This window comes from Cetorhinus maximus, chromosome 1, assembly GCF_964194155.1.
Source record: "Cetorhinus maximus chromosome 1, sCetMax3.hap1.1, whole genome shotgun sequence".
Taxonomy (NCBI): domain Eukaryota; kingdom Metazoa; phylum Chordata; class Chondrichthyes; order Lamniformes; family Cetorhinidae; genus Cetorhinus; species Cetorhinus maximus.
In genome coordinates this window covers 145,520,842-145,545,272 of record NC_135879.1, presented here as the reverse complement: position 1 = coordinate 145,545,272, position 24,431 = coordinate 145,520,842, and the positions used below count along the sequence as shown (strand labels likewise).

General features: G+C 42.1%; 1 protein-coding gene across 1 annotated transcript in view; it reads left to right on the top strand.

The window, feature by feature from the left end:
- The window catches only part of kdr (kinase insert domain receptor (a type III receptor tyrosine kinase)), an 80,738-nt gene that overhangs the window by 7,244 nt on the left and 49,063 nt on the right, over positions 1 to 24,431 (top strand). Inside the window, exons 3-9 of the mRNA XM_078547963.1 lie at positions 566 to 771; positions 3,517 to 3,641; positions 8,464 to 8,632; positions 12,857 to 12,996; positions 14,474 to 14,645; positions 22,716 to 22,833; positions 23,515 to 23,690. Of these exons, the coding sequence (XP_078404089.1) occupies positions 566 to 771; positions 3,517 to 3,641; positions 8,464 to 8,632; positions 12,857 to 12,996; positions 14,474 to 14,645; positions 22,716 to 22,833; positions 23,515 to 23,690 (1,106 nt within the window). The remainder of the gene's footprint in view (positions 1 to 565; positions 772 to 3,516; positions 3,642 to 8,463; positions 8,633 to 12,856; positions 12,997 to 14,473; positions 14,646 to 22,715; positions 22,834 to 23,514; positions 23,691 to 24,431) is intronic.

The window sequence follows — 24,431 nt, the reverse complement described above, 5'->3', positions numbered from 1 at the left end:
GGCAAAGAGCTGTCAGTAGCAGAATGCACACTGAAGGCTCCTCACCAGGGAAAGCTGCTGGTTTTAGCATTACTCCATGAAGGCAAAATAGTTCTACAATATGTAATGCTCTGGAGCTGCTTTTCTTTGCAATTTTCATTTTTAAACAGTAGTGAAATTGCAGCAAATGTGTATTACAGCAGTCTCTAATTTATTAATTATGGGACTTAAACTTTCATGAAATAATCTCACTGTGCACCACTCTGACCTATGTAATATATTCTAAATAATTGCTCATTATTTCTATTAAATGATCATTGCAATCCCCACCCCGAAGAACATCAATCTATAAATTGTATAATAAATCTGTTTAAATAATATGTAATTTGTATCCTGGTCTTTATTCCTTTGTGGAAACAAAATGGAGAAAAAAATGAGTGACATCGTAGTTCAACACTTCATCTCTTCATTTTGTTAAATGAGATTTTATCATTATTTGTGGTTAAGAAAGCAACTAAATAAAAAGAACTTTATGCAGCTCTGCATTTCTAATTGAGAACATGTTGCTTCTGAATGATTGCTGTAGCGGACGTGAGCCATTGGAATGGTCATGGCCCAGAAATCACAGTAACATGGAGCACAGGATATCATTGAGTGACTGCACCAATGGGACTTCATTTTGCAAAACTCTCATTCTGACAAAAACCATTGCAAATGATACGGGAACATACCGGTGCTTCTACAAACACTCCACGGTGCAAGTAGCTGCAAGTATCTATGTCTTTGTTCAGGGTAAGAGAACTTTCCTTAAAAAATCATTATGGCCCTTGGAAAGAAATTTGTTGCGTATGTTCCAATAAACAGCAAAACATGTCCACTTCACCTGATTACTCCCCTCGATGTCACTTCTTCTCTGTTTAGTATATAAATATTCCAATGTTGAAATTTAAAAAGACAATAATAAAGGAAAAAATTAGAACCAACTTTTTTTAACCTAACATTATAAGTGAGAGCAGCAGCAATAGCAAACGATTTCAATGCTAGCATATGGAAATAAATACAAACAGAGCTCAATTTCAATTGGTTACAATTTCTCCAGTAGGTAGCATTTCAATTTAAAACTTGTATTTCCTGCAGCATGCGGATTCATTCTGTTTTGCTCTTTGATCTCACAGTAATGCTTCTTTTGTGGGAACAGATACAGATTCTTATCAGACGCTGTACAAATGATCACCTTTGCTTCGACTGGAATAGTGTACCCACAATAAAGCCCACCACATGCTGAGGTTAACCTCCATAGGGTTCCTGTTCTCTGACTTCCAAAGCAATGTGGTTAAATGCAGATTGCCTGCAGCACTTCCTTCTGTCTTACCGATCAGACAAAGTTATAATGAGAAAACAGACCAATTTCCTGATTGGTGTCCTTGACGCCCTGCATTTTATGTCAGTCATGCTATTATACTTCATACAATTGCGAATCAACCTCAAACAGCAATTTTTATAATAAAAGATTGCAATTCTCCTAGAGCTATAATGCTTAACAAAATTTCACTTTTGAAGATCACCTTGTAAATTTATTGGGAAAGAATGCCATGAGCTCTATTTAAAGTTAGTTGGCCCAAGGATCTTATTAATACCTGATGCAACTCAATTACTCAAATATTTTATAAGATAGTTTATTTTAAGATGAAACATGCAGCAAATCCATCAGTGTCATGTAAATAAGGAAAGCATCTGTAATGAGCATAAACAGTCTGAGAGAAAGCTCAAACTTTGGTCTCAGCATAGGATGACATTCTTTTAGTTTGTACCTTAGTTACATGCCCAATATCTATTTTTATAGATGATGAGTTTCTAATGAAATTGTTTCTAAGATCACTAACATCACATTTTGATCCATTTCTAAGCGCCCTCCAGCTTTAGAATTTTTGGTGTGTCATTGAATTTTCGTGAGGTTGCAATAAAATACATTGATTTACAATTGTTAATGTGGCTGTAGGTGTTCAGGCTGATACAAAGTTCCCTCAGAGACCTGTAAGTCTATTTTGCTACAAAGTTTTATTCATTGAATGGACAGACAGTCTCTTACAAGCCTTTGGAAACTTTTTACTCCAATACTGACATTTTTGTTTACCTATAGTTTATTTTAAACGTGTCTCAAAATTGGAAGGAGGCAGGTAAACATTTGTCAAATGTGAATGACAAATTGCCTCATTGTTCTCACTGAATTTTAGATGTGGCTCAATTAACTTGCAATTTAGTTGATGAATACTTCATATGAAAATTGTTTCAATAAAACTGCAGCCGAAAGAAAAAAATGAATCAAAAGATTTCGGCCCAGCCCATAGAGGTTCATCTGCCTTCCATCCTAATCCTGATGAGAGTCCGGCTGATCCCACCATAAAACAAAATTGACCTGGTTGTTTGGCAACCTCCATTTCTGGAATTTCCCAAAAAGCCTTGTAAGGTGCGGAATTATTCCCCACCCCATCCAAGGCCAGCAATGTCAGGAGGATCCCACTAGGATTATTAGGTATGGTGTGGGAGAGTGGGGGCCTCCTTATCCTAGAATTTTGTGTTTTCCTGGCTTAGCCGAGACCTAACTGGAGGCCAGTGTATCAAAAGAGATGAGGATACCAGATCCAGATATGCCAAAATAGGCCCCACAATACAGGTCAGGGAAATAACCAGGATGACCAAATAATGGAATTTAGGCAAAATAGTAGATATGGATTGGACCTTTTCACAGCGAGCTGTGGGATTGCTTAATCGAGTCTGCAGAGAACCAGGAAAATGCCCATCCCCCTTCACAAAGGTGGACAGGGAACAGATTTTCTGGCTGAATGGGGCAGGCAAATGTTGGTGTTATGCCTGTAGTGATGTAGGTGCTCCCTAGCTCAATGCAAATTAGGTGGGCTCCCATTGACTCTGTGTGGTCAGCGTACTCCGCTATAACTGCAAATTTGCGGGCCCTTAAACCTGTTTTCTTTTTCAATACTCCTGAAGTTAGGGCACCCTCCTTCAAGAAGAGGGAAATAGGGATTTTCTGAGTGATGGATCTTTTGCCCACTGTGACCAGTATTTCATTCAACCCATGCATACTTTGCAATGCCAGAATTACTGAATTTTCCTTTCCAATATGAACTGAGCTATTATCTTGAGATGCTCATAGCAAAATTGCACTTTAAATTGGTAAACTTGTGAAGGCTGGCATGCAATCCCAGATCTTAAGAATGGGAAATCAGTTGTCTACCAGTAGAGCAATGAAAGAACAATACACCTGGCACCTTACCATTTAACCTTAGTTTCAGTAAGTCAAGTGTCTCTTAAGCCCAACCAGAAACTATAGGCATTGTTTCAAATGAGTCCTCCAAGTAAGCCAAAGTCTTAAAGGACTTTGCAATTATATTGCTCCAAGGATTTAATTGAAGTCATTAGCATCTGTTGATATCCTAAAAATATGCTTTAGAAGCATCTGCCAGTTATAACAACTTACTCTACCTTTGGAGCTAAACAGATATGTTATTTGCATTTTAGACTATCAAATTCCCTTTGTGAATTCCTATCCTGGGAACCCAGAAGCACTGTACATAATGGAGACCAAGACACTAGTCATTCCATGCAAGGTCTCCATGCCGGATCTTAATGTGACCCTACAGACGGTAAATAAAATTGCTTATGTTACATTATGTAATTGTTTTAAAATACAATATACCTTATAACAGCCATGCTATTCAAATATAAATGCATGCATACATCTAATGTAATGTTGTTAGTAGTGTGACCACATTCAGAATAATTTGATTTTTTTTTGTCTGCATCATTTTAGAATGTTGGCGGCCTCTCTGAAATGGGAACGATCTTAATCCTCTGTTAAATTAATCATTTTAGTATACTGTAAAGCACTATATTATAGAACAATGATATGGAGAGGGCAGGCATTGAGGTCCTACAGTTAGACTTTCAGGAACTATGGAGCAAGTTAAAAAGTAGGACCTCTAAATGTAGCAATCTCCAGACTACTCCTATTGCCACGCACCAGCGAGAGTAGGAATAGGAAGATAGGGAGGATCAATGTATGTCTTGAGGCATGGTGCAGGTGGGAGGGTTTCAGATTCTTGGGTCATTAGGACCAGTTCTCAGGCAGGAGGCACCTATTTAAAAGGGAAAAGTTGTACTTCATCAGGACTGGGTCCAATGTCCTCATGGGGAGTTTCATTAGTATATTTGGGAAGTATTTAAACTAAATTGGCAGGCGGATGGGCACCAGCATATATAAGGAAAAAAGAAGAATAAAGTGCATAAAGCGATGAAAATGTTGGATAGTAGTAGAGGAAGTAGTACCATATCAGATAGGAGCAGACTAAGGGGAGCTACACAGTATACAAAGACAGGTTTAGAATGAGCGCATGCAAATACACAAAGGGCCAGATTTTTGCAGTCATGGAGACCACATGGAACTTTAAAAATGATGGGTGGGACCTGAATTTGGAAGCTCCACCTCAATTTCCAATAGATCCCATTTTCACCATTAGGGGATAGGGAGTGAGGTGCAACTCACACATGAGGGAAACCTGAACTTAACAGGTCCATTTGCTGAGTTCAAACAGACCCAATTTTCACTGTCGCAAGGACCTTAACCTGCAGTGTGGGAGACACAAGTTTTTACAGTAGACGTAAATGCCCGTGAAGGGTGGATAAGGTCTGTAGAAACTGTCCAACCGTGAAATTATTTCATCCGCAACCCTTTAAAATAAAAAAAACGTAGGGCAGGATTCTTACCTCATCGGCCGGGTGGGCCCAGGAGTGATCGCGAAACTGACCGCTGCCTGTGATCAGGCCCCAACCGCGATTTGACTCTGGCTGGCTAATTAATGGCCAGCCAGCGTGAATTGTGTGCTGCAATGCTGAGCGCTGCCGGAGTGGGGGCGGGAGTAGGACAAGCGTGGAATATGCGCATGTGCGTGGGTGCGCGCACTGAAAGTTCCCTGAAGGCACAGAGCTGCCTCAGGGAGCTGAAGAATTTAAAAATAAATAAATTGAAAATGTGAACAACATGTCCCCTCATTTGGCTCTGTCACATGAGCAGGGGCATGTTATAAATGAGATTTCAGCATTTTCATTTTATTTTTAATTCCTCTTGGAAGCCTCATCCCACCCATGGACGAGGTTTCATAAAAAAATCCAAATCCACCAGGCGAGCAGCGAAAAATTGCATTTAATTATTACTTTAATGGCCTTAATAGGCCTGTTAATTGTTGGCGGGCATGTGCAGAAGTCGGCAGCGCGCCCGCCGACCAAAATATTGCGTGAGTGCACCATAATGTCAGGACACTTACCTGATGTCATCGCGCATCATTTTATGCTCAAGCGCTCGACGAAAAATTCTGGCCGTAGACTGCCTGTGTCAGTGTGAGTTGAATAAAGCTGTTCTATCAGTTACAAAAGCTGTTCTATCGGTTATAATAGCTATTTATTGACATTGTTAATGTCAATGTGGGCTATCATTATTAATGCTTGACTGTTTTTCACAACCTATCTCAGCAGGGGTATCCTAGTTCACAGTTTTATTGACAGCTCAAGGAAGTTATAAAAGGATTAGCTGTTTTTGATGTGGGGAATGAATACAAGTCTGTGTGTTTTATAAGGGATTAAGTGTTTGAGGATATTTAATAGTTTTGAATGGGCTTTCATGAATGGGATTACTTTTTACTATAGTAAAGGCTATAGTAAGTATTTGGAGCTTTATTTTATTTCATTTCAACATGGCTCCTAAGGTCTGCCCATTGATGCTGGGTATGTTAGCATGGAGGGCACAAGGGTGGTGGGTGGAGGGGCCATGATTTTGCATGAATTTTCATTAAGTTTATGGGGGCTTTAAGGGGCCTTGGGAGGGGGATGGGGGCATGTGTTGGCATGAGTTAGCAATAAGTTGGCATGGGAGCTTTAAGGGGTCATGGGGATGGCTGAGGGGCATGGGTTGGCATAAGCTGGCATGGGGGCATGATGTAGCATGCAGAGTGGGTTAGGGGTGATGGGGTGCGAGGGATGAGGGTTAGAGGGCCTAAAATTTAAGGAAATAACTGGTATGAAGTGCCAGAGAACTAAGGTGGGTTGTTTAAACAGCCCGTCTTGCCACTCAGGAGTCCTTGTGGCTGCCTCCAATCTGTGTTCAGGGTTGGCATGTCCAACCCCACTCTGCGCCTCACCACCACCCTTCTGGAGTAAAAATCAGGTCTAATGGAGCACCTTGTCACAAGGCTGGTGCAGTGAGCCAGGAAATTTCCCAACTCACATTGTCTGCCTTGAGAGAGAAAATCTGGCCCAAAGTGTGGTAAATAAGATTGGTGATCTGCAAACACAAATAGCCAAATATTGCTTGGGATAATGTTAAGGGTTAAAGCATAGAGTTAGGAGGCTTGCATTCCAAGTTGCTAAGGGAGTTAGGAGTGGAAATAGCAGAAGGGTTTGTCATAATCTTCTAAACTTCCCTTGATACGAGCAAAGTCCCAGAAGATTGGAAAATGGCAATATTTTCAAAATTCATTGACGGGATGTGGCCCTCGCTAGCTGGGCCAGCATTTATTGCCCATCCCTAGTTGCCCTTGAGAAGGTGGTGGTGAGCTGCCTTCTTGAACCGCTGCAGTCCATGTGTTGTAGGTACACCAACAGTGCTGTTAGGAAGGGAGTTCCAGGATTTTGACCCAGCGACAATGAAGCAGTGGTGATATATTTCTAAGTCAGGATGGTGAGTGATTTGGAGGGGAACTTCCAGTTGGTGGTGTTCCCATGTGCCTGTTGCCTTTGTCCTTCTAGATGGTAGTGATCATGGGTTTGGAAGGTGCTGTCTAAGGAGCTTTGGTGAATTCCTGCAGTGCATCTTGTAGGTGGTACACAGTGCTGCCACTGTGCGTCAGTGGTGGAGGGAGTGAATGTTTGTGGATATGGCACCAATCAAGCGGACTGCTTTGTTCTGGACGGCGTCAAGCTTTTTGAGTGTTGTGGGAGCTGCACTCATCCAGGCAAGTGGGGAGTATTCCATCATACTCCTGACACCCTTGTAGAAGAAAGTGTGTAAGGAAATTCTTAATAACTATAGGCTGGTCAGTTTAATATTAGTGGTGGGTAAAGTTTTGAAAACAATAATCAAGGAAATAATTAACAAGCACTTAGAAAAGTATGAGTTAACTAAGGAGAGCCAGCATGGATTTGTAAAAGGTAAATCATCTTTGATTTGAATTAAATCATCTAATTGAATTTTTTGAAGTGACAGTGAAGGTTGTTGAGGGGAATGCAATGGAAGTTGTCTGTATGAATTTTTAAAAAAGCATTTGACAAAGTATCACATAAAAGGCTGGTTATCAAAATTTAGGCTCAGGGAATATGATAATCTCAACTTGGATTAAAAAAATTGGCGTCAGGGCTAGAACCACGGCTTTTTGATACATATAAATGACTTCTATATTGGAATATGGAGTAAAATTTTAAAATTTGATGATGCCAAACTTGGACATTTGGCAAACTGTGGGGATGATACCAATTGACTGCAACAGGACATAGACTGGCAGAACGGACGGATAAGTGGCAGATGGAATTTAATACAGAGAAGTGTGGGGTGATGTATTTTGGCAGAAGGGATACAGAGAGGAAATGTACATTGACTGGCACAGTTCTAAAAAGCCGAGACTGAGGGATGTGGTGGTTCATGTGCATAGATCTTGGAAAGTGCCAGGACATAATGAAAGAGTGATTAGCAAATGGGATCTTGGGCTTTACATATTGAGGTATTGAATACAATAGCAGATATATTATGCTGAACCTTTACAAACCTCTGGTTAGGTCACAACTAGAATATTGTGTCCTGTACTGGTCACCACATTTTAGGAAGGATGTGAGGACCCTTGAGAGGGTACAGTGGAGAATCAGGGATGAGGGATTTTAGCTATAGGGTTAGGTTGGAAAAAACAGAGGTTGTTCAACCTGGAGCCAAGGAGATTGAGAGGAGATTTGACGGAGTTGGACAGGTTTAGATAAGATAGACAAAGAAAAGCTGTTCTCATTAGCTGGTAGTGCAAATACAAGAGGGCAAAGATTTAAGGCTTTGGGCAAGAGATACAGGGGGGATATGAGGAAGAATTTCTTTACGCAGTGTGTGCTAATGACTTGGAACTCTGCCTCCGAGGGTGGTGGAAGTGGAGACAATCAAGGATTTTAAAAGAAAATTGGAGGTCACTTGAGGGAAATAAACTTGCAGGGCTACAGGGACAGAGCAGGCCAATGAGACTGACTGGATTGCTCTACAGACAGCCAGCATGGACTCGATGGATGAATGGCCTCCTTCTGTTCTGTTATACCTTATGACTCTATGACATATTTTACAACATTAAGTAATCATTGCATGTAATCTTAACCAAAGTTAGCAATTATATTTTAATATTACATTTTTTTAGTCCACGAAATAATCCCTGTTTAATTTTTGAACAGAAATATCCGGAAAAATACATTGTTCCTGATGGAATGACAACTTTCTGGGACAATCAGAAAGGGTTCACTATTTTGAGTCACAAGATAAGAGATGTAGGAATGGTCACGTGTCAGACAACAATAAATGGAAGAGTCTTTCGTTCCAACATGTATGTGGTGGTAGTTTTAGGTAAGGTGCATTTTGTATATTTATACTGAAGAGGCTAAATTTTAAATTTCATGTCTAACTTCCACTACAGAATTAATTTTGAAATATACATATGGCGCAGATATGGGACATTTGCTTGCCAGCACAAAGGTTTTGTCATGGGACCCAAGCCAATTTTTGGCGAGACCTCATGCAGTTTATTTTGGTGAGTTGCCAGCCCAGAATGCATTCCTTTTAGGCAGCTCACTGATCTGATGGTGGGATATTCAGCAGGGCCGTTGGATTTCAAATTCCTGTTGCAGCACCATAAAGAAGAGTTGGAAGCATTGGGAGCGATATGGAGAAACTAGTTTTGAGGAGCAGACAAAAGCTTACAGCATTTATAATGGAAAGGGCAACAATAGTGGAAACCTTTCAACCTCAATGTGAACAAGCAAGTGGCATGAAAAAAAAAAGGTCAAGCTAGCATTCAGGTTTCCCTGATTGACATTGAGAATTCCTTTACTGTGCATTCAAATAGCTGACTCAATTTCTACCACCGATATTTGGTAGATGGGGGCCAGGAACTGGTGGTAATCTGTTGGGCAGAGATAGCAAAAAAATGGCTTTGGTGGTCAGATCTAAATCATCTGATCTTGCCTGTTCCTGGAGGAAACTTTAGCTTTCTAGCTTAGGTCTATCTGAAAATGAGAGCAGGCGGGAACCGATCTTCAACCAGCCACACTTTTATGATCTTGCAACCGCCCTGTTTTGAAGTGCAAATGGTGCGGTAACGACATGAAAATCATTATAGTTTCTTTCTACTCTTCCCACTCAAGATATAATTACGGCATAATAGTGGGAGCACAGTTCAATGACTGGGGAAGGCATTCTAATGCATGGTCTAAATAGTTTTCTGATGAAAATAATATGGATGTTTATCAGCTTATAACCTGAAACATCTGTAGCGTGGCCCTTATGTATCTCACTTTAAAAATACTACAATGCAATCTGTAAACTGAGATAACAGATAATCGGAACTGGCCAGTTTATACTACTTCTCACAGTGGGGCTGCACTGCTGGCTGATAACCCTCGGCACAGCTACAGACGGTAGGATGTCATTTCATGCTTATTGCCTGCTGGGATAGAGGTTCAGGTTGGGAGATCGTTTATACTATTGTGTCTCCGGTTTTATCAACAGGAAACCTAGTTCTCCTCCAGTAAACAATGTGATTGCTTTTACAGAGCAAATTCTTTTGAGAATCTGGACCTTACCAAGTTCATTAGGCCTGAGATTGATATTGCAATTGGTTGGAGCTACACCCAAGTGTCTCTCTTATTTCCTAAGGCGTTTCATTTGTTTTCACCACATTTCTTTATGCCACAGTTGGTCACCTGACTGGCGAGGATAGAATGTCATCATCGCCCTAAAGCTTGCTGCAGCAAGCTAATGAGCTTAGCTTTCCTTTGATTTTCTTTCATTCTCTGCCTTGCATCTAAAAATACTGGCATGTCTACCAGTGAAAGTTGACTATCTGAGTCATTGTCTCCCTGAGACCCTTAGGCGTGTAGCAATATACTGGACCATAACCTTCGAGCTCCCCAGCATTGGATTTGGGGGGGGTACCCTAAGGATGCACTAGGGAATCCCTCTGGGAAGTTCCCAGGTGAGGGTTTGCATGGCAATTGCCCAGAAATGCACATTTCTTATGGACAATTATGCTGCATCAGGAACCATCCAAAAATGCAGTTTAAATAGCAAACTTCGGGTGGTTCTGTCAGGGTTACAATAGCTACTCAGGAAAAGTTAGAAGAATTGAAACCTCTTTTAACTTCTGGGTGACTATTGTAAACATCCAGACCGACTCCCAAGGCACTTCCCCCACCCCCCCGACCTCTGACCCCACACACCCGCAATCTCCGGCACCCCCACCCCTTGACTTCTGACCTCCAACCCCACCCCCGACCTCTGACACACCCCACTCCCCGACCTCTGACCTCCCAACACTCTTCCCCCACCCCCAACCTCTGACCCATCCAACACCCAGCCCCTGACCTCCGATGTCCCCCCACTCCCCCAGCCCCCTGGGCCTCCAACCTCTGACCCCTCAACACCCCACCCTCTTGACTTCCGCCACCCGGCAAACACCAACCCCCAGCCTCTGGCACCGCCCACCCACCTCCCCCGGACCTCTAATCTCCCCTACCACCTGACCTCTGTCCACCCCCAGCCCTCCATCTTCCTGTCCTCCATCCCCTCAAACACCCACCCACCTGCCCTCTGACCACCCCAACCCCAATCACCCCAGAGCTCCGACTCCCCCATCCCCTCCAAACCTCTGAACCCATCCCCCACACCAATCCCCATGGTGAACTCCGACCTCCCCACCCGAACCATGCCCGCCGTCCGATCCGCTTCCACCCGCCAAATTCTATCCACTTACCTTAGACACTTACCTTCTCCCTGGCCTGTCAATTTCCTGGGCCCTTTAAACTTACCTACTTTACGGCAGCTAGTGCCTCCTTAAATCTGCTGGAGCTGCACTTCGCTGGGGCCTGCGAGAAGTTTTTTGATGCAGGCCCCAAGCAGCTCCAGTGAATAGAAGTGTCAGCGTGATTTTCAAGGGCAGATAAGTATGTATTAATTTCTACAAATTCTTGCTGGCCATCTCTTTCCGATGCTAGTTGGAATTTATGGCCCACTGTGCTGTGCTGCTGCACTGCATCACAAAAGTGCTGAACCCCTTTTGGAGATTATTTCCCAAAGGACACTGGGACTCACTCCACTGAAATAACGGAGATTTAATTAGTGGGTTCAAATTATGCCCACAGTGCTCAAAGGAATGGGCATTTGGCATGTTTGAAAAGAAATGGTTGAAGCAGAACTTACCAAGAATTTAATACCCTCTCCCGAGGTAGGTTTCCTGGTAGGGGATATTTAACTGAGCATGCAGGTGGCGGGTGGGGACCCTGCCCACCAATTAATGCCCACTTAAGAGCCTTATCCTGCTGCTACCTATATTCACCCTGTCAGGGTTGCTTGACAGCTCTTGGGTGGAGGAGGGGGTGGGAAGGGGGGCGGGGTTCCGTCGTTCAAAGTCACTCAGTGCCTGATTGAGGGACCCAGATTCAGGAAGAGGGAAGCCCATTGAGAACCACCCCCCTGGGACCTTAATGCACCCCAGTTTCGCATCCTTGGAAACCCACACTGCGACCCTCGCCTGCCCCCATCTCCCCATTACTCACCTGTGGCCTGGATCCCTTGGTGAGTGCATTATCAGCAGTTGCCACCGTTCCCACTGGCACTGCCGAGCAATGCACAGCTGCTGGCCTCTGATTTGCCAGCAGCTCTTGGGGGCAGGATTTCCGGCCCTGAAGTCCTTGATCCTGGGAAAGGCCCACCGCTACCCAGTTAAGTGCCTGATGTACACTTGATTTGGTGGGCCTTCCCGAAAGGAGGTGCCGCAGGGATCTTGCCGGCTCTCCAGCCCCGTTGCCTCCATTAAGTACAACCCTCTCATGTCATAATTTAAGAGTAGGCTAGGCAAGTCATTGAAGGAAAGTGGGGAAAAGGGATATGGGAATTGAGTGGCCATCTGCTCATGTGGAGAAGAACTATCAACAGGGAGTGTTTAGGCCAAATATTGGTGTTATAATTTCTGTGTAATTCTATGCCAGGTCATCAAAAAGAAGCAACTAACGTGTCTATTTTATATAGTGGACCATATTGATTAAAGTCTTTTACTACAAGCTAGCCAAAAGTTGCTGTATTATTTGTCAGTAAAACATTCTCTGCTTGAAATTTGGTACAGTTTTAACTCAAAACAAACTCTTGTTGCCCTATGATATAAAGCTACCATGGTGAGTCCTGGTTGCCAAAATGATAGGGCTAAGCAAGTTTTGGCAGTACTGGCAGAAGTTAGAACACTAAGAGCAAAACTTGGAAAGCTCATAAATGGAAAACACGGAAGAACGTATATGTGTCACCAAAAATACAGAATTCTAGATCTGTGTACAACACTCTGACATAGTCAGGGATTTAGATGGTATTTGTTAATACAGGGAGATTTCCTTCCTATGTTTGGTGTAGAGAAATTGTAAACGTGCTCTTTATAAATAGGTTTAAACTTTTTCACACTTAGTGCACAAAGCAAAACATCTCTACAAATTGTTTTATCTTAACGCTTGTCATGACTCAAAACTTATTTCTATTATTATTGTGCTATCAAAAAAGGGATAATTGTATAATTTATCCTCCCTACAGGAACCAAGATTCAGGAGCTTACATTGAACCCTCAGTCGCAAGTGGAATTAGCAGTAGGGGAACGCTTGATACTTAACTGCACTGCCAAAACTGAGCTCAACGTACGGCTAAACTTTGATTGGAAGTATCCTGGAATGAAGGTATATCACATGAAAGCCTTGTGGCTTTGCTTAGTTAGTAAAAAACAAATTTAAATATCACAATGGAGCAAATCCACAGGGAGGAGGAAGATTCTGTGTTCAATCTCTGATACTTCAAGCGTGAGGTCAGTCCTTTCAATAGGGGAGGGGAAAGAAGACAAGAACATGGTATAAAGGGTTAACAGATGGGATATGCTAATGAATGACATAGATGGTGATGTACCACTGACACCAGTCAGTCATGTGTTAGGCTCTCTGTAGAGAGAGGTTGGAATGATGCAAAAATAACATATTATGGGCTTTTACTTGATTACCTCAGGAAAACTTTGCCTGAAGAAATGAATTGGGTCTGTTGGAGTCAGGCAGATCATTTGTGAGCTGAGAATGAATGTGCTTGATAGTTTGAATAACAATTTCCCATTTCATGTTTTCCTGGAGATCATTTTAATTTTGGGCAGTTGGATAAAATAGGTCATATCGAACTGACTGTTCAACATATTCTTCACCAATCTTCCGTTCCATCTATGCCAATGGAAGACAAGTTGCCATGAATAATGGGCAGCTAATTTAATATCTTCTTTTACTTCATCACCCAAACTTAATATTTTACTTCTTATTTTTCTATGAGATGGATTACCACACAGATATTTCCACATTAGTGCCTGGCCTTCAGTCATTAACTTGGAAGTAAGTTTGACCAGTACAGAAAAGAACCATTCTTCTCTTCCTGAATGACAATCATATCGACTAGCCTCCAAAAGAAAACCTTAGCTTGAGTATTAGTTGCAATTTCAAGTTGTGAATAGCATTATCTGAAGCTAGCAAGATATGCCATGGGAGTATAATATTTTCATTGCTATCATAAATATTTCATTCAAATTAATTTTGATTTTCTGCACATAGCCCAAAAAGTCAGACCTGATTATTGCACTATTCTCAATTTGAAAGAAAGAACTCAAATTCATATAGCATGATGTCATGCCCCAATACACACAATGAATTACTTTTGAAGCATAATCACTTGCTATGAAGGTAATATGACAGTCAGTTTACATGTAATCAAATTCCACATATAGCAATTTAGATAAATGACTAATTAACCTGTTTTCACGGAGGAAGGAATGTTGGTCAGGATATCAGGAGAACATCCTAAATTTTGTCATGGGACCTTTTAGCTTCATTTTAACAGGGCAGACAGGCCTTCAATTTAATGTTCAACACAAAGGCAGCATCTTTGATGAGGCAGAACTTTCTTAGCATTTTACCAAAGCAATGTACGTTTAAGCCCCAGAATGGGGCTTGAAATCTTTTACTTCAAAGAATACTGCCAAATGGGCCAAACTGGCGCATAAGTAGCATTCATATTATTTAGAGGATCCGCATCCCCATAATGTTATCCACTTCAGAATATATCCAGTAGATTTTGAAACACAATTTACTGCATCTTTTACATTGCATGACTTTTTGTTAATTACAGCACAATCCACACCTATTCTTCAAAACAATTAAACAAGTAGCATCTAAAGGACTGGAACTCTCAAGCATTCTGATCATAGATAATGTGACAAAAAGAGATGAAGGAACATATTTCTGCAGCGCTTCCAGTGGAGTCATGACAAAGGAGAACAATACTGACGTCATCATCTATGGTGAGGTCTTCTGTTTAATGTGCTGTAAAAATACATGAACACAACTCTGGAGGAATTCTTGCAAAACATTGTTAAAGCACACCATTGTTAACAATTAAAAGAAGAGATAGGCATTCATTGATGACCATCATTGATAATGCAATTTTGGACAGGATTTTACCGTCGGCGAGCGGGGGCGGGGCCTGCTCGCCGACGGGTAAAATGACCCGGGATGCCGTTGGGCGGAACCGCCCACCTGTCAATGGCCAATTGAGGTCATTGATAGGTCAATTAAAGTAATTAGTGTACCTGCCCGTCCAACCTTAAGGTTGGCAGGCAGGCCAGGAGCCCTAGCGGGAAGTGGAAAAAACATGAAGCCTCATCCACAGGCGAGATGAGGTTTCATGTAGGGTTTTAAAAATTTTAATAAAGTTTTGTTGGAAATTATGAACATGTCCCAACTCATGTGATATTGTCACATGAGGGGACATGTAAGGGAATTTTTTTTTCTCTATTTTCATTATTTTTGCACGTAAAGCCAATCTCCCTGAGGCTGCACTTAGCCTCAGGGAAATGAGTGCGCTCTTTCGTGCACATGCGCAAAAGAGCGCACTCTCGACTTTAGGCATTCCCCCGCCTGCACAGGGAGTGCATAGTGCTTCCCTGCGGACGTCACGCTGGGTGGGCCTTAATTGGCCTGTCCACGTAAAATGGCGCAGTGCCTCCGATCGGGGGCGCCGATCGGAAGCGCACCTGCAGGTGCCCGCCCATCAATTTCCCCCCCAACGGGGGGAAAATTCAGCCCTCAGAATTGCAAGTTCCTACATCAAAACAACTGGCCAGTTAAAGTGTGAAGAATACATTTATCATTTCAAATTTCAACTTGTTCACTTGTTGAAAGGAATGGACTGGGTTTGTTTTTGTTTGTACTTTCATAGGATGTGGGCATCACAGGCTAGGCCAGCATTTATTGCGCACCCCATTGCCCTTAAGTAGGTGGTGATGAGCTACCTTCTTCAACCACTGCAGTCTATGTAGGTACACGCACAATGCTATTAGGAAGGGAGTTCCAGGATTTCAGCGGTATATTTCCAATTGAGGATGGTGTGTGGCTTGGAGGGGAACTTGCAGGTGATGGTGTTCCCATGCAACTGCTGCTGTTGCCTTTCTAGATGGAAGAGGTCGTGGGTTTGGAAGGTGCTGCTTATCAATTGACAATTTGAATTCAGCATAATCCACAGTGTTATGGATAAGCACTTGTTCTAAGGTTTATAGCAAATGCATCTTAATTTTACGTTAGCGATGGGAATGGAATGCTTCCCAATTTTATCAACATCAACATCAGCACCCTCAGCTCAGTTATAGACAGATACGAAATAAAGCTCACACAACTTGAACCCATTGCTAAACCTAAACAGCATCCTCTAATGCAGCAGAATAACAGTTTTTTTTTCCCCCATTTTCCTCAGTAGCCTTTCTCTGGCCACTCTGACTGTCAAAGGTGAAATAGGGAATGGTAGCAGAGTGGTTATGTCACTGGACTAGTAATCCAGAGCCCTGAACTATTGCCTCTCAGCCTCAGCTCTTGACTTTGATGAGCAGGCACATGGTACTTGCCAATTTTGTAGTTCAGCACAAGGACTGCAGGGTAGATGAGTATACTGACCATGGCACCGGGCTACAGGATGCTATTCAAGGGAGAGTCATGAAAAGGAATGTGGTAGTGATAGGGAACAGTATGGTCAAGAGGACAGATACTGTCTCTGTGGCCGTGACTGGGAGTTCCGAAGGTTGTGTTACCTGCCTGATACCAGGGTTGAGGACATTGCCTTGTGGCTGGAGATGAATTTAGAGTGGAAGGTGGAAGATCCAGTTGGTATGGTCAACGTAAGGACCAATGATAAAGATTGAACTAAGAATGATGTTCTGCTGAGAGAGTTTGAAGAGTTAGTGTCCAAATTAAAACACAGAAAATTAAAGATAATAATTTCTGGATTGCTACCAAGAACCACATGGCAATTGGTTCTAAGACAGATGTGGGAGGAAGGGAATTTGATTCATGGGGTACTGGCAACAGTGCTTGGACTCACTGAACAAGATGACTATTCCAGAAGAAGGGAGGAACTCAAGTTGGTGGTGCCTTTGCTGCTACGATACCAGGGACTGAATAATTGTCTACATTGTTGCTCCTCACATCTCCGAGATAATCTCTCTGGGAGCTTTCACCTTCCTACCACCTCTCCCAGCCCTCTTACCAAGAAGAGTTTGACTGTGTATTGTCTGTGTACCTAGAGATAAGATAGTGCTGCATCACGGCAACATGGGATTTAACATTGCTCATTGTTTGTGATGTAGTTTCCTTTTCATTGTTAGTTATTTGTTTGTGTGTGATTTAAAATGAACAAGCAGTGTGCCTGAGGTGAATTTCTGAATGGACAACAATATTTGAATTGAATTGAAAAGGGGGAGCTGTTCCTTTGGGATGGGCTCCACTTAACCTGGAGAACATCTAGAAATTAGGGGCAGAATTTTCTGCCTGTCGGGCGGGTGGGCCCGATCCAATCTCCGTCGGGCGGGGAGACGATCCCCGCCGGAGAAGCGGGCCCCGCCACCATTTTACATGAGCGGGCCAATTAAGGCCCACCAAGCGTGACGTCTGCTGGGAAGTGCTAGGCGCTCCCTGTGCGGGCTGGGGGGGGGGTTCCCCAAAAGCGAGAGTGCTCTCTTTCGCGCATGTGCACGAAAGAGTGCACATCTCCCTGAGGCTAGTGCTGCCTCAGGGAGATCGCTTCCACTTTGAAAAATATTAAAAATAGAAAACAATGTCACATAAAATGGGGCATGTTCATAATTAACATAATAAGTTTATTAAAAATTTAAAAACCCTACATGAAACCTCATCCCGCCTGTGGATGAGGTTTCATGTTTTTTCTAGCTGCCGTCAGGGCTCCTGGCCTGCCTGCCAACCTTAAAGTTGGATGGGCAGGTACACTAAGTACTTTAACTGATCTGTCAATAGCTTCAATTGGCCATTGACAGGTCAGCAGGCCCGCAGCTGATTTTGCTGCCCCCCTGCCTTCCTGAAAATGTAAATGGACCGGGATGACGTCGGGGGTTCCTCCCGACGTCATCCCACTTCATTTTACGCATCGGCGAGTGGGCTCCGCCCCCTGCTCGCCGACAGCAAAATTCCGCGCTAAAAATATAATAATGTATAGCCAGCCTGGATTTCAAAAGGGAAAATCCTGCTTGACCAGCCTTATGGAATTTTTTGAGGAGATAACAGAGAGACTAGATAATGGTAATGCAGCCAATATAATTTAATTGAATTTTCAGAAGGCCTTTGATAAAGTGCCCCATAATAGACTAATGACTAAAGTCAGAGAATATGGTGTTCGGGGACAAGAGCCAGAAAGCAGAGAGTGAGAGTAAAGGGTAGTTATTCAGAGTGGCAGATGGTGGGCAGTAGTGTCACACAAGGATCAGTGCTAAGACCGCTGCTATTTACAATTTACATTAATGATTTAGACTTTGGAATCAAAACCACAATTTCTAAGTTTCTGGACAACACCAAATTGGGAGTGCAGTTAATACTGAGGAGAATGGCAACAAATTACAAGAGGACATTAATAAACTTGTAAATGGGCAAATAATTGGCAAATGAAGTTAGCACAAATAAATGTGAGCTAGTACATTTTGGTCGGAAGACTAGGGAGTTAACTTATTACTTGGAAGATGCAAGGCTAGGTGAGGTAGAGAAACAAAGAGATCTCGGAATACTAAGACATCAATCGTTAAAATGTGTGCCATGGCCATAAGAAAAGCTAACTGAGTACTTGGTTTTACTTCTAGATGAATAGAATTGAAAAGTAGGGAAGTTATGCTAAACCTGTATCAAACATTGAGGTGAGACCACACATACATTACTGCATAAAGGATTTAGAGGTGCGGGAGAGGCTGCAGAGAAGATTTTCAAGGCTGATACAGAAATGTGTGGGTATACTTATCAGGAAAGGAGTGATAGGTTGGGTCTCTTCTCTCTTGAAAATGGAAGGCTGAGGGGTGACCTGATAGATGTCCTTAAAGTTATAAAATTCTGAGTGGATACAGGGAAAATGTTTCCTCTGGTGCTGAAGAGCATAACTAGAGGCCATTAATAGAAGATAGTCATCTAAAAATCCAATAGGGATTTCAGAAGAATCTTCTTTACCTATAGAGGAAACTAGACAAGCATATGAGCGAAAAGGGAATAAAGCATTATCATGCCTTTACCTAAATTGCTGCACCGTACTATTGTCTCAGCTTTTCTCTTTAGATTTCTAATTTTCCCTTCATTTGAACCCTCTGCACACCCCACCATCGCCCCCACCTTTCAGTTTAAAACCCAGTCCACAGCCCTTTATACAATGTGCCAGTACCTTCATCCTAGCCCAGTTTACATAGGATACACAGGGTATGCAGCCTGGACAGGCCATTCAGTTCAACCAGTCCATGCCAGTGTTTATGTTAACTCAAGCTTCCTCCCATCTTTTCTCATCTAAATCTATCATCATAATCCTCTATAATTTCCCTTAATGCGTCTATACTTTCTGCTTCAAACACTCCCTGTGCTAGCAAGTTCCATATTCTCACCAGTCACCATTGAATGTAACCCCCAAGTTTATACTTCTCCTTTACCCTCCCCCTGCCCTCTCAGACCTGGTCCCCAGCCCCCTCACCCACTTTGCTGGGGCCTGCGAGCCTGGCCCAGGTGATGCCCTGGACTTAAAGTGCAGGCTCCTCTTCCTTGTGACTGCCTGTAGTCCCAGCAGCGACCACCGGTTCTGCCTGGCACTGCTGGGACTACAGGGCTGATGGCCATCTGATTGGCCAGCAGCTCTCTAGGCTGGGACTTTCTCCTGGGATAGGAACAGACATTTCGCCACAGAGCAATTAATGCTGCTCCCAGCATGAATTGCTGTGGAGCAGCTGTTGGCTTTTTAGCTGGGGGCGTGTGGGTGGGGTGGTTAGGAACCACAATGCTACGTAAAATCTAGCCAATGATTACAAGGTGACCAAGATTGGGAAATACATATTCACAACATTTCAAAAAGTTGGACAAGTTGGAATAGGAGGAAGAGTGGCCCTGATAATAAAGGATGATGTAAGGACAGTAGTAAGTAGTGATCTTCTTGCTCAGAAGATCAGGAAGTAGATTAGGAATTAGGAATAGCAAGAGTCAGAAAACATAGGTGGGAGTAGATTATAGGCCTTCTAATAGGACCAGAGCATTATGCAAGAAATAATTGGAGCTTAGAACAATTGGAATTGAAACAAATGCAATGTAAAAATTGTGGAGGACTTTAATTGTTATATGTACTGGGCAAGAAAATTGGCAAAGGTGGCCTAGAAGTTGAATTTGTAGAATGCTTTTGTGACAGCTTTCTGCAACAATACATTATGGGACAAATTAACAATAAAACTTTAGATCTAGTATTGCACAATAAGGCAGGGTTAGTTAGTAATCTCACAGTAAAAGATCCGTTGGAAAAAGGTGAACATAATACGATTGAATTCCATATTACTTGAGTTCAAAACATGAATCTTAATTTTAAACAAAGCCAGTTACATAGGTATGAGGGGAGAGCTGACTCTGTGACAGTCCTGTGACATCAAGTCATGACTGGTGGTGGACAACTCAACAACTAACAGGAGTAGGAGGTTCCATGAGCACCCCCACCCTCAGTGATGACAGAACCCAGCAAATTAGTGCAAAAAACAAAGCCAAAGAATTTGCAATCATCTTCGGCCAGAAGTGCTGAGCAGATCATCCAACTTTGCCTCCTCTTGAGGTCTGCGCATCGCAGATGCCAGCCTTCAGCCAATTTAATTCACTCACAACACATGATATCAAGGATTTGCTGAGTGCGATACTTAGAGCAAAAGCTATGGGCCCTAATAACAACAACCCAGTAGTAGGACTGAAGACTTGTGCTCTAGAGGTAGCAGTGCCTCTAGCAATGCTGTTCCAGTAGACCTACTCCACTGGCACCCACTTGAGAAAGTGAAAAACTGCCCACAAAAAGCAGGACAAATCCAATTCAACACATTCACCCTCCCATCTGTATATTTTCAATTATCAGTAAAGCGATGGAAGGGGTCAGACAGTGCTATCAAATGGCATTTACTCACCAATAATCTGCTCACTCATGCTCAGTTTGCTTTCTGTCAGGACTGCTCAGCTTCAGACCTCATTACATTCTTTAGTTGTGGATTTAAAAGGTGAATTCCATAGTTGAAGTGAGAGTGACTGTTTTGACATCAAGACAGCATTTGGCTGAGTGTGGCATTAAGGAACCCTGGTAAAGTTGCAGTCAGTGGTAATTGGGGCAAATCTCTCCATTGACTGGAGTCATACCTTGAACAAGGTAGCTGGTTCTAGTTGTTGGAGGCTAATCTTTCAGCCCCAGGGCATCGCTGAAGGAGTTCCTCAGGGCTTAGAGATCTTAGGCCCAACCATCTTCAGCACCCCATCAATAGCCTTCTCTCCATCATAAGGACAGAAGTGGGGGAGTTTGCTGATGACTGCACCATGTTTAGCTCCATTCAGAACTTCTCAGATAATGAAGCAGTCTGTGCCCACATGCAGCATGACTTGGACAGCATTCAGCCTGGGCTGATAAGTGGCATGTATGATTTGTACCACATAAGTGTCAGGTAATGGCCATTTCCAACAAGGGAGAAATTAACCACTTCACCCGACATTCAACAGTGTTACCATCGCTGAAACCCCCACCATGAACATCCTGGGGGCTATTGTTAACATGGATCCTAATTGGACAAGCCATACAAGTAATGTAGCTCCTAGAACAGGTCACAGGCTGGGAATTCTGTGGTCAGTAACTCATCTCATGCCTCCCAAAACCCTTTCCACTATCTACAAGAAACAAGTCAGGAGTGTGATGGAATACTCTCCACTTGCCAGAGTGAGAGCAGTTTCAACATCACTCAACATCATCCAGAAAAGAACAGCCCACTTGATCAGCACCCTATTCACTACATTAAACATTCAATTCCCCCACCGCTGGTGCACCATGGCCTATAAGATACAGTGCAACAACTCTCTGTGGTTCCTTCAACAGCTCCTTCTAAACTCGCAACCTCTCCCACCTATCAGAACCAAGGCAGCAGACGCATGGGAACATCACCACTTATAAGCGCCCCTCCAAGTCACACATCATCCTAACGTGTAACTATAATGCAGCTCCTTCACGTTCACTGGGTCAAAATCCTGGAACTCCCTACTTAACAGCACTGTGGGTGTGCCTACACCATATGGACTGCAGTAGTTCAACAAGGCGACTCACCACTATCTTCTCAAGGGCAATTCAGGAAGGACAATAAATGTTAGCAATGGCCACATTCCATGAATGAATAATAAAAGTAGTCTATTGGTCATGGTGCTGGAGTAGGAACCCAGTAATTATGAATTCAAATCCCAGCCTTTCATATTGTGAAACTTGGATTGGAATTGTCAATGATATACCCACCAAAAAAACTTATGGATGCTCCCATTTTACACTCACAAATGAAAAATGACTATTTGAGTGAGGGACATGAAGGGGATTGGCACCCATATACCTGTTCCCTGACAGGGTGTGTCATCAGGAGAGGGGAAAAGATGAGGCGGAATTAACAGAAAAATCAGGAAATACCCTAGTCTGGAACTCAATTTTACCTCAACTAAAGACAGGGCAATAAAGAGAATGAGCTAATGCTGTTTTAATGTCAGCTGAAAAATTGACTTTTTAGCATTAAGGAAGGGCTCCAGTGCTTGTTTGGAGAATGAAATTCCTGGCAAAATAAATGTTCCTTATAATGATGACTTAGCATTCTTCATACCATTTTGACAATGCTGGATGCCTAATTTTCACACACTTTTGCTGAACGTTAAGATTTGTTTTCCCAACTTGCTCATACAAATATAATGAAGAATGCTGCCTTACACAAACAGTGTCAGTTCTTCTGGTGCTCAGAGATTTCCAAACCTCGTGTTTTCAATAAGAACACTAGCTTTTAGGATCTGACTTTGTTTTCATTATGTGCTTTCAGACAGACCCTTCATCTTCATAGATCACAAAGCCGGGTCGATAGTCGAGGCAGTGCTGAAAGAAAGGAATGTCAAAATTCCAGTGAAGGTTTCAGCCTATCCCCAACCAGAAATGAAATGGTAATTACTAAATAAATGATACAAAGAAACAAAGAGTTACTTTTTAGGAATACCTTATCATAATTTCAGTTATATAAAGTAGAGCATTACTAACATTTATTCTACTACATATAATTGTCAATTTTATGATTAATATTGGCATATTTACATTCAATAGTGGTTGTCTTTGAGTAATTACTGTGCTGAAACAGAGTGCATTAAATTGAACAGTGAACTCCTGAACTGGTTTTCAAGACTTGAACATTTTTGGCAGAGTCCACCAATAATATGCAAAAAAGAATCAAGAATAATTTTTGTAAGAATTTCAGAGATTTTAAAATGTGATATTAGATCAGTAACTTCTGAATCTATTATAAATATGCATTATTGCTGCTTGTTAGATAATTTAAATAATTACATTGCCTCTTTATGTGTGGTAAACAATTTCATGGTAAAACGTACATTCTTAAAATCACCAATATTAGAAAAAAGCAAGTAATAAAACCGTACAAATAATTCCAATATATTTTGTGCTTAATCAAATCATCAATTGCTTATTCAATGATAAACACACTGCATTGTTTATTATTGCCATAATGCTGCACACATTTTTTAGCCATTTTCTAATGGCTGCTCTATTAATGCTTAAAAGGCCTTACTGCAGTATGCTTCACAAATGTTTCTAATGGTTTGTTTTTTTAGGACCAAGAATGGAAGGCCAATTAGTAAGGATCAAGCGCACTATAGGATAAAGCAAGTTGGATATACATTGTTGATCAGTGATGTGACTGAGAAAGATGCTGGGAATTACACAATTATACTTAGGAATCCAATGACAAAAGAGGAGCAGCGTCACACAATCCAACTCATAGTAAATGGTAAGAAATGCAAAATTCTGTAATCACAGGCATTTTTTTTTTAATTGAAGGATTTCAGGCGAAAGGCCAAAGTCATTAGTGTAAGGGCACCACCAAGATAGGAGAAAAGATAAGGTAAATCAGGACCTTTTTTTAGTTTTTAAAGCAAATAGATTATAGGAGGAAGGAAAGACTAAAAGAGGTTAGAGGCTTTGCAGTTTTGACAAGTATTGGAGCTGAAGATGGTTTGTATGCAAAAGCTATACTGAGATTTTTGTCAGTATTGGAACTCATTGCAAAGACACTTGTCCATGAGGTTTCACCATGCCATTTCAATATGGAATAAAGGCTTTACTATTAAATTCATACTGCATGCAATCAATACTTTCTTTCTGGTATATAAATTTACATATGCAGGAAAAGAAATGGCTAGGTCTCCTTGTGGCAGGAAACTTGACAAGGATATTCATTTAAGTTATGAAAGTGTGAATGCATCTTTAATTGTAAATTTGATAGGCTGTCTTGAATTTATGGCTCGGTTCAATGCTTATGGGCTTATGTTTTTATTCCACAAAGCACCAGATATAAAATGGCGATGGAATTCAATTTTGATTTGGACACCTAAGGGTGGTGGCAGATCGGCTGCCTTTCTACAATCTCACATCTGCCAGTCAGTTTAAACTGGGGAGATGATGGTGTAGTGTTAACCTCAGTGAACTATTAATCCAGAGACCCAAGCTAATGCTCTGGGCACATGGGCCC